At 38.5% G+C, this 10,263-nt stretch overlaps 1 protein-coding gene across 1 annotated transcript in view; it reads left to right on the top strand.

The window, feature by feature from the left end:
• Window positions 1-409: 409 nt before the first annotated feature.
• Window positions 410-10,263, top strand: part of cep128 (centrosomal protein 128) — a 28,472-nt gene continuing 18,618 nt past the window's right edge. The window contains exons 1-12 of the mRNA XM_088403390.1: window positions 410-666; window positions 1,719-1,805; window positions 2,406-2,535; window positions 2,658-2,767; window positions 2,845-2,936; window positions 4,519-4,591; window positions 5,265-5,345; window positions 6,015-6,089; window positions 6,169-6,295; window positions 7,418-7,557; window positions 8,595-8,666; window positions 9,936-10,121. Of these exons, the coding sequence (XP_088259516.1) occupies window positions 484-666; window positions 1,719-1,805; window positions 2,406-2,535; window positions 2,658-2,767; window positions 2,845-2,936; window positions 4,519-4,591; window positions 5,265-5,345; window positions 6,015-6,089; window positions 6,169-6,295; window positions 7,418-7,557; window positions 8,595-8,666; window positions 9,936-10,121 (1,356 nt within the window). The 5' untranslated portion in view covers window positions 410-483. The remainder of the gene's footprint in view (window positions 667-1,718; window positions 1,806-2,405; window positions 2,536-2,657; window positions 2,768-2,844; window positions 2,937-4,518; window positions 4,592-5,264; window positions 5,346-6,014; window positions 6,090-6,168; window positions 6,296-7,417; window positions 7,558-8,594; window positions 8,667-9,935; window positions 10,122-10,263) is intronic.

Here is a 10,263-nt window from a genome sequence, read left to right as displayed (position 1 = left end):
TACAATATTTCATTGGTTCACAAAGTGAAAGAACTACAATTCCCAGTATGCTTTTCCCCCAAGGTTGTAGTCCAGTGTTTTCTTTCCCAAACGCGGCTAGTTCAAGTTGCCATAGTGCGGGGATGCAAAATCTCAGTTTTCCTTTCTCTAGAAACTTGCATGTGACGTAAACGCGCAAATAAATTTTATATTTTGTCGCTGAGGAACGGTAGGATTTTGCCTTCGTTATGCATTGCATCAGAGTTCGTATGGCAATCTTTAAGTTAGCTAGTTAGCATTTAATGTTTGCCACTTGTTGCTAACCAGAGCAGCATCCCACAGCAACGTCATGAGAGCGTCGAATCGGAAGGCGAACACATATTTTGAATTCTGCTGGAAGAAGTAGAAGAAATACTTCCTGATTTTTCGAATGAAATGTGCAATCCTCAGTTGTTTTCTAAACGCATCTGAAGATTTGCCTCGTCAGTAGTCGTCGACCCATACATGCAAAATATGGACACATCCAGTGGGTCGGATTCGTGCGACAGGTTGCGTGGACACAAGCCGCAAGGACATGAGAACCACCGCAGACCTCCGCGGGAAAGAGGCCGAGCCAGTGGGCGAGCAGGTGACGGCCGAGCCGCTGACATTTCCGAGAAGATCAGCACACTCTGCACAACTTTGCAGGTATTTTTATGCCTTGAAGCATTTTTGCGTCAACAAACCTTCAATATGTTTCACTGTTTGGGTTTCTCATTTAAATTTGGGAATTTATTTGCCCCATCCTGTTGTTATTAATTCAAAATAGTGTTCTTTGAAATACGCTGCAGTGATTTGTGTCATCCGAGACACATGAGAGAAAATACCTGATTTATGCCAAAATATGTTTAGTACTGCATCATCTGATCTCACCTCGTGTTTTTATTACTTCATCAGAAAGTACGGAAGACTGCAGCTACCATAGACCAATAATATAGATTTTTATTTTTATCAGGGCCAATACTAATTATTATTAGTCAATGAGATCAACAATCGATATTTAGAGCAAATATTCCTTTTCAGTTAAAAGGTCAAAGTTTGTTGTATGTCTTAAAACATATGTTTTTTTTTTTTTAATAACCTTTTAGTTGTGCGTATGTCTGCTTATTTATATTTATTCTTTCATCTAATTTTGAAACATCTTTGTTAAATTTTAACAAAAATCTCAGGAATCATCAGCATGCCTTAAAAACTTACACGGAAACTTAAACAATAAAGTAACCTAGGTTTCTACTGTAAATCAAGTTTAGTCAAATTTTAAAATACCAAAAATGCAAACATTTTACTGATGTCTTTTGTTTTAATGCATTATATTCTTTAACACGTATTTATCTTAAGTAAATACATGACACAGTCTCAATTTTAGAAAATACTTAAATCTGATACAATAATTTTAATCTGATTGATTTCCAGTTTGCTGATAAATCCTGTGATGACATTTTATTACAATTTAGTCATTACAATAACTCCCCAAAAAATTATTTTTGCGTTAGCGTGATTGTTTTTAGTAGCTTTTAAAATTGCAGCCAGTTTTGTGTTGTCCTCTAGCAATTTTACTTTTCGATTTTGATACAAGTCTGTAAGGTCTGTGCGTTTTGATTGACCTTAAATCATTTTGAGACTGCCATGTTATTTCAGCTCTCAAAAACAAGTCCGCTAAATTCCAGCGCTCACCCAATGATTTGTTTTGTCTCTGGCAGGATACCAATCGGAACCTGACAAAGGTGGACCATATGCTAGGCCAGTACAGGGAGCGTACCGATGACCAGGCTGAGGCCATGGCCTTGGTGAGACACCTGCTCAGTGCATTCCCAGCGTCATGAAATTTTACCCCGCATTTCGCAGATGGCTTTTAAATTACACATGGCTCGGGTCATCTCATTTTTATTTGAGGACACTCCCTGCCCTTGAAATCGAATCGTGTGCTTCCTCAAATGAAAAGAGTATTTCAATGCAAAAAAAAGGCAGGGTTTTTAAGTACCGTATTTTCTGCACTATAAGGCGCACCTAAAAGCCTTAATTTTTAAAAAAAGCTGATGGTGCGCCTTATAATCAGGTGCGCCTTATATATGGATCAATATTGAGATTGGGAGCCGTAGATGGGGAATAAAGTGATAAAGTAAACTTGACCTGTTTCTTTTGTGTGTTTACAGTTGAACGAGATTGCTCATATTGACATTGACTTATTATGCTATTGAGAGTTTAGAGTTATTTGAGTTATTATTGTTATTTTGAGTATTACTATATTGTGATTGAAAAAGTTTTCAAATATGTCGTTAATTGAGGGTGCGCCTTATAATCAGGTGCGCCTTATAGTGCGGAAAATACGGTATTATCTCGCAAGTCGAACCAGCTCGTTTGTTGCTCATCTTTTTTTGGTTTTCCAGCTACGGGATAACCTGGAGGAATCCATCAGCCAGCTGCAGGCACAGAGGCTGAGCAGGACCAACGGTGCTCACAGCAGCGCTTCCGCCTCCAGCATGCATTCCAGTGACCTGGATGCTTGCCTCCCGTCAGGTACGCAGCATCGAAAACCAAACATTTGGGGGCTTAAAAGAAATTCAAACGGGCCGAGTTTGTCTTCTCATTTATGAATTCCGTGTTAGTAGTTGATGGTGTACAATAATGCGGGATTACAGATGGCAAGCATTTGAAACCAACTTCCCCGTTAAAAGACTACGCAGGACGGAGGAGGAGGTCTCACTCTGCAAATGTTCGCTTTAAAAATAGCGACTTGCCAGGAGACGATGTAAGTGATTTGCAAGGGAGTAAACTTCATCGGAAATGTAGCGTGGTAGAGAACAATATTTCTTGTGATGGTTACAGATCCACACTTTGCACCAGTCCTTGAGGGATCTGCGCTGTGACCAGCAGAGATTGTCTGTAGACCTGGAACGGGAAATCGTCAGGAGAAATCGGTAATATTTTCTGTCCTGTCTGTGAAAATTAAAATGGGGTTCGAAAAGAAGAGGCAACTGTAGAGTTCAAAGCTGTTGTAATTTTGGAAGTTTAAGCGTGTCCCGGATGAACAAATGTCAATCTTTACGCGTTCAACTTCTTGTGAGAAAAGGGAAGCGTTTTTTTTTGTTTGTTTGTTTTTTTTTTACAGCGGTATCACAGCACACGTTTTGTATTGCCACTGGGTATTTCTTTCTAACCAGCAGGTGTCTCTAGTGTCCACCTAAACTCACAAGAAATTCACCTTTCCTCCTAAATCTTCTCGAAAGCTTTACTGCTTTGATGATTTGCCACTTGACCGTCACTAGTTGCAAGTAATATGAACTATAGTTGCCAGACATTTCTTTTTTATCAATTTAAATCACGGAATGTGTGTCTTATTATTATTGTGCATTGTATTATTTTTTATAAATATGCCCAGAGTAGCCAGAAGGCTTTTATTCATATGCAGTAACTGAACATATAGTAAACGTCACTCTAAAAGAACAAGAATAAAATACACAGCAATAAATTAACTAAAATTACTATTGAGCTAAAATTACTATTACAACAACTATGCATGATTATAATATCTCTCAAATACACACAAAAAAATATCCTCCCACACTTCATAGGGAGAAGGAGACCAAGTAAGAAACAGGGCGACACAGTAAGAAAGATTTAGAGTAAGAGAGAGACAGTGAGTGTGTGGGAGAGTGAGTGAATGAGAGAGCTAGTGAGAGAATGACAGAGTGAGTGAGAGATAGAGCAAGTGAGAAAAACTGAGAGAGTGAGCGAAACAGAACGAGCGAGAGAGGTAGAGTGAGAGCTTAAGAGAGAGCAAGAGACAGAATGTGTGAGTGGGCTAGAGCGAAAGAGTGACAGACAGAAAGAGCGAGCGAGTGAGTGAGAAAAAAAGCAAGTACGAGAGTGACAGAGAGTAAGTGAGAGTCTGAGCGCAAGGATGACAGAAAGTGTGTGTGAGAGAGTTAGAGGAGTAAGTGAGAAAAAGCAATTGAGAGTGACAGCAAACGAGAGATGGTGAGCGCGTGTGAGAGAGCGGGTGAATGTGTGAGAGGGCAACAGACAGCGAGCGAGATAGATTTCGAATAAGAGACGGTGAGTGTGTGTGAGAGCGAGTGAATGAGAGAGAGAGAGAGAGAGCGAGACAGCAAAGAGAGAGACGGTGAGTGAGTGTGAGAGCGAGTGAATGAGAGAGAGACAATGAGAGTGAAAGAGAGCGAAAGAGCAACAGTGACAAAGAGAGAGACAAAAAAGAAAGCAAGCGAGCGAGCGCGCGCTATTGGTCCTTTCTGTTTCCTTCTCGATGGCTGTGAAAGTCGGCCTCAAAGTGTACACTTAGCTAGCAAAATACTTCCACTGTGTAAGCATTTTGATATTCTAGGATAAACTACCGATTATATTTGATTGCTCTATGTTTCTGAGCATAAAATTGAGAAAAGCTTTCCAAATTTGACATTTGTCAACTTTTAACCAGACGAGGGTTGAAATGATAATGTTGTTAAAGGCCACATTTAAAAATCACAAATTTTCCCTGGACAGGGTGGATGTTGACACCAGGCTTGCAATCGAGAGCCTCTCTGATCACATGGCTCCTCCGCAGCAACATGATTCTGTAAGTGATTATTTTTCAATAGCGGCAAATTGAATTATTTGAATGGACATTCATCTGCTTGTATGCGCATCCTGAACGTTAGCAGCAAGGAAAGCAGGGTTGCATTTGTAGTTTTCATTCTGTAGTTTTGTATCGCACCACAAGAGGGCACTGTGTCGCTTTATCATATGATTTCATAATCCTGCTCACCAGGGGATGAGCTCACATTTGCACGTACAAACCAGCTACCGTTTCAATCTATATCCCTCGCCGCCTTATTGTCCTAATGGGAATGCAGCACACCTAAAAGGGGGAGGACCCCCCCCCCCCAAAAAAAAAAAAAAAAGAGTAAATAAAAACCTAAGGAAATGAAGGGGAAACCATCAGAAAAGTTCAGGAGGAAAAGGGGAAGCACGGGGCGCATTTGTTCCCCACCAATGGGCCCGCTGTGATGTGATTCAAATAGATGATGAGGAACTTGGGTAGATGTTCCATCTCACAGCCGACATTCATCAGGGTGGCCTGCTTCTAATGGCTGAGATTGAGTGGGATGCCAAGCCACCATGCCAGTAGCTCATGGAAAAGAGACGGGGAGTGTGCATGATGTCATACTAAAGCACCTGTCATGTGACGTGTTTATTGCCGCACCGCCCCTGCAAAAACAAATGCTTCACCCTTGTGTTTGTTTTTGTAGACCTTGGAGAGACTCGATGTCAGTGAAAGGGAGGACAGTGTGACGTCCAGACTCCTGAAAGCGGAAAAGGAGAAGTCCAAGGTGAGTTCGCCTTGGAATTTGGTAGGTGTTCAATTTTTCCGACATCTAATAGGTATAGGTCGAGACGCTAATCCCATGAGACAACTTTGAGTCCGTAAGAATCTGACAAAATTTGGGCAAAGTTTGGGCAACAGAAGAAACATATTCAAAAGTGATCAGTAGCAACGGCAACCATGTCAGGATGTCAGCATCAAAATCTATGCCATAGATGCTGTTCTAAACGCTGGCATCGTTCAATAAGTTGTTAGCGTAATTAGTTGTTTTTTTTCTTCTTTTTTTTTTAAGTGCCCATTTTAACATGGTTTTATAGCAAAATTGCATTTTTTTCTATACGGAGTCGCAACTCACACTGAAAGAGAGGAATGGCTTGTGCAGTAGAAAGTCAAGAGACTGTTCTTGCGACATGCTTCCGGGAAGAACTTCAAAATAAAAGTATTTCAAGGCATTTGTATCCATACATTATTTGGTATGGTAATATTTATTTTGTAGCAATGGCTTGCCTTCTCACTATGTTTGGCGACGTATTTTATCGCTATACAGATCTTTCCATTGCACTTGATTCTTAACAAGATCCAAAAAAAAGGGGGGTACGATTGTGGCGTTTAAATCTCACGAGATCTTGTCATATGAGCTCCCGTCCCTCACATAACATCAACGTATTCTCCTCAGATGGAGCAGGAGCTGGAGAGAGTTCAAAGACTGCTAGATCATTCAGAAGACAGCAGAGAGTCGCTGGTTCAACAGGTTTTGGATTTATTTTGTCGGGAAGAACTCTGCGCGAATGTTGACAAGCGTTCTGACATGCGTGCGTGACGATTCACAGGTGGAGAATATGCGAGGTGAACTGCAGAGGACCAGGAAGGAGAAGACGGAGCTTCAGAGGGTCTGGCTGCAGCCTAGTCAGCCTGTTCATAGCAACTACGCAGGCAGAGAGGAAGGGAGATTACGAGGTAAGGGTTTTCGGTGATAACAAGGTATCAGGAGAGGCATTTGGCACTTTGCCTTATTTTATCGCAAAACTGTTTAATTAATGCATCGTTAATGGCGAACAATGAAACATGCAAGGGTTAGTGGATTTTTAATACATCCCGAGAGGGAAGTCAAAAATGATGGAGAATAGTTGGAGAAAAGAAAAAAAAATCCTTTTTAGTACACTAAAGTGGAAGTATTTGTTGTTAATCTAGACTTTTGGGAATTTTGCCGATTTAGTTTGGTTGTGGGAAAAGCATAAAAAAAGCTCTTTTCTTCATATATTGAGCAAATTATATATACTGTATCTCCAAGACCAAAAAAGTATCCTTGAAGAATTTGATATTTCCTAGGATCGACTCAGTAGGGTACAGCCTTTAGTCTCAAACCAAGTTACTGAAAAAAAAGGGTAGTTACTAACAAGAATAAATTAGAATTTTGGGGGAAAAAAATCACCATCATTTTAAACAGTTGCCACCCCCCAAAAAACAAAACAAACAAAAAAAAAACGTACCAACAGTGAAGTGTTGAAGAATGTTGAAAAATGAAATGGAAGACAACTGTTAGGCTTCTGTGAAAAAAAAACAAACAAATGTTACAGAAAGCCTACTAGACCATCTGAACAAGTTACTCAGCTGCTTTTTTGTGGAAAGCTTACACTCGCTCTTGGTTAGGATGTTTTAAAATGTCACTAGTTTAAGTGTGAGCACAGCCGTATCGCCAGTGATGCGAGGGTGTGTACACTTATGCAACCACAGTTTCTCTTTTTAATTTATATTCTCAGAAGTATTTTAAGGTTTGTTATTCAGTTTATATTTCATATTCAGGATTTGAAAATGTTTACGATCCAGCCTTTTCATTTGTTGACCACTGTAGTGGACAATAGTCCTTGCTCTATAGCTTTTGATTCGTTGGAGCTACTCTACTGAGTCCTACTGTCCTCAATCGTGGACAACCGGGCCGTCGCATGTGTTTGCAAGTAACTTTGCTGTCTTGCTGAAACAAAATGGAGAATGCAGCAAAACACACAAATGTCGGGTCTCATATTATGTTTTTACCTCATTCATTTCCTGTGTTTATTTTTTTGCGTCGAATGTGTATAGGCGGTTCAGACATGGAAAAAGAGTTAGCGGAACTACGTGCTCAACTGCGTAAGGCATCGGCCAACACCGAGGTGGAGGAATTAAGGAATGCTGTGGAGCGCAAGGAGAGAGAGCGGATCCAGCTGAGTATCCAGTTGGAGGTGCGTGGGCCATGTGTGTTTATTAAAAAAATTAATTAAAAAATAAAAAATCAATCCGTTGACTCATAAGTCGCATTTTGATCTAGAATTTGTTGCATCTACATGCTCAGCCGCATCGATGAAATATGTCAACATTTCTTGCAGTGGAAAAATAATGATCCTGCATAATCCTTTTAAGGCCCTTCGTCAATGAAACATTTGTATGAAGCTGAATTTGGAATTTTTTAGCATTTTGCCTGTGTCTTTGATGAATCTTTGTTTCGAAGGAAAAAAAAAATAATAATCACACTCTATGAAACAAGTGCAACAAGCCCCACCCAGGACAGAGGAACCCTTTCCACCCCCCACCCCCCCCCCCCCCCCCCACACACACACACACATACACACTTGAGAAATATATATAAGTATACCTAAAACTAGCATTTTTATTATTAACAAAAAAAGCTATATATACTGTATAGCAACTCACAACCATTAATTACTTTTTACAGTGTGTATACAGGTTAGTCTAAAACTGAAAAAAATAACCAATTGCATCAAAGTGCCTGAAATAAAAAAAAACAAATGATGCCAATCCTTATTTTATTGCAATTAGACTTCATATGGCAAAAACAAAGGCTTTTTCCTGGGGTCATCTGCCCCCCGGGCATCGCATCGAGCCCACCACTATTTGAGAAAGATCAAACTGTGCTTCAAATTTGCAGTAAAAAAAGGAATAAATTTAAAAAAAAAAATCGAAGTTGAATGGCAGCACTTTGACTGGATTTATTCCCAGTCAACTTGTTCTGTGACTAATCAGCTTCCTGCCAGCTTTACATGGTGTAAATACTCAACCTTTAAATTTTAGACATTAAATTGAAAACTTCAAAGTGTTTTTAGAGGTATCAAATAATCCAGTGTGAGTTATTTTCCCACTCATTTAAAGGAGAATGTAATTTTACGTTGCTCTTTCTGAGCTTTCTCTGATCCCTGTTTCCATCATTCTTTTTTTTCTGGATTTTTTATTTATTTTTTATTAATTCATTTCTGTGCACTAGGGTTTATCTGCAGACTTGGCACGGCGGGAGCAACAACAAGTACGAATGCTTGAACAGCTGAGGGATATTCAGGTGTTTCTCCGTTTCATCACTTTGTGCTGCAATCGATTTGGATTGTTTGTTCGGTTCGCATCATAAAAGCGCTTTAATGCTGACGTTCATTAATCCCTAGGATGTCCTTCAGTTACTAAAAGTACTAAAGTAATTCATTACTTGATTCCGTAATTCATTACTTTAGGGACTAAAGTAATCAATTATGATTATTTCTGGTATTGAGGTAATCAAATACTTTATATAGTAGAGTATTAAAGTACACGATTATTTTATGTAGTAAGTACTCAAGTAATTAGACACTTGAATAATCAATATTGACTACTCTAATGGATAAAATAATCACTTTAGTATTTAAAACGTAATTGATTAATTTATTGAAGTAATCGATATTAATTACTTTAATGGATAAAGTAAATGATTACTGTAGTACCTAAAAAGAAGTTGCTTACTTTAGGGGCTAAATGAATCACTTCTGATTACTTAAGTAATCAATTATCCTATCCAAAGTAATCAATGATGAATACTTTATGTACTAAAGTAATCAATTACTTTAGATATTAAAGTAATTTTTACTTTGTCATAAATACTAAAATAATTTATTAGATGCTTCAATAATCTCTTGATGACTTTAATGATAGTAAATTATGATTACTTTGGGTAATAAAGCAAAAAAAAATAGATATTATAATACTTTATTATCTTATGTATTTGGTATTACTTCAGTTAATAATAATTCAAATACTCTAATTGGTTAGATACTTAAGTAATTGATATGGATGACTTTAATGTGTAAAATAATTCATTACTCCAGTACTGTAAAAGTAGTTGATTACTTTAGTTACTAAAGTAGGAAATATTACTTCAGGTATTAAAGTAATCAATTACTTTAAATGATAACATCCTAAAGTACTTGATTACCTTATGTAATAAGTACTAAATTAATTGATGATATAATAATGTAATCGATATTATTTTAATGTATGAAATAACGTTTAGTACTTAATTACCTTAAATCATTTACTTTATTTTCAATGTTTCTAAATGTAATATATTACTTTAAAAACGTATTCCTTTAGAGTCTAACTCATTTTGTATCCGCTATTTTGAGACGCTCCTTTAACCAAAGACTGCAAAACAATTCAAAGATAGGAATAAGAACCTGAGGTTGAATGTCTGGACTGTTAAAAAAAAATAAATTTATGTCATTGGGATGAAATGAGTTATGTATAAAGGCTGAAGGTACTCAGTGAAAGCTTTTTATTCAACACAGCCCGCCTTTTCTTTCAGAGCCGAGGTCAGACAGAGAAGACGGAGACAGAGGCCTTGCTCCAGGAGAGCGCGAAGAGCAGAGAAGAACTGAAGACCAAGGCTCAAAAGGCCATCCGCCAATGGAGGGCAAAGTGCAGTCGGCTGCAGAAGGAGCTGGAGGAGGCCCAGGCCCACGTCCAGCTGTACGCTGACAAGGCGGCGCAGGTCGGTCAAATCTAGGCAGACGCTGGCCAAAAATCCATGTTAGTCATAATATATAGGGTTTTTTTTTTTTTTTTTTTTTTTACGCGATCATGTGTGGCAGGGGAGTCAAACTCATTTTTATTGTGGGCCTCATTGTCGTGAG

This window comes from Hippichthys cyanospilos, chromosome 20 (genome assembly GCF_059441005.1).
Source record: "Hippichthys cyanospilos isolate Australia breed blue-spotted pipefish chromosome 20, RoL_Hcya_1.0, whole genome shotgun sequence".
Taxonomy (NCBI): Eukaryota; Metazoa; Chordata; class Actinopteri; order Syngnathiformes; family Syngnathidae; genus Hippichthys; species Hippichthys cyanospilos.
The sequence above is the reverse complement of the archived record's forward strand: the minus strand, read 5'-3'. Positions and strand labels throughout refer to the sequence as shown.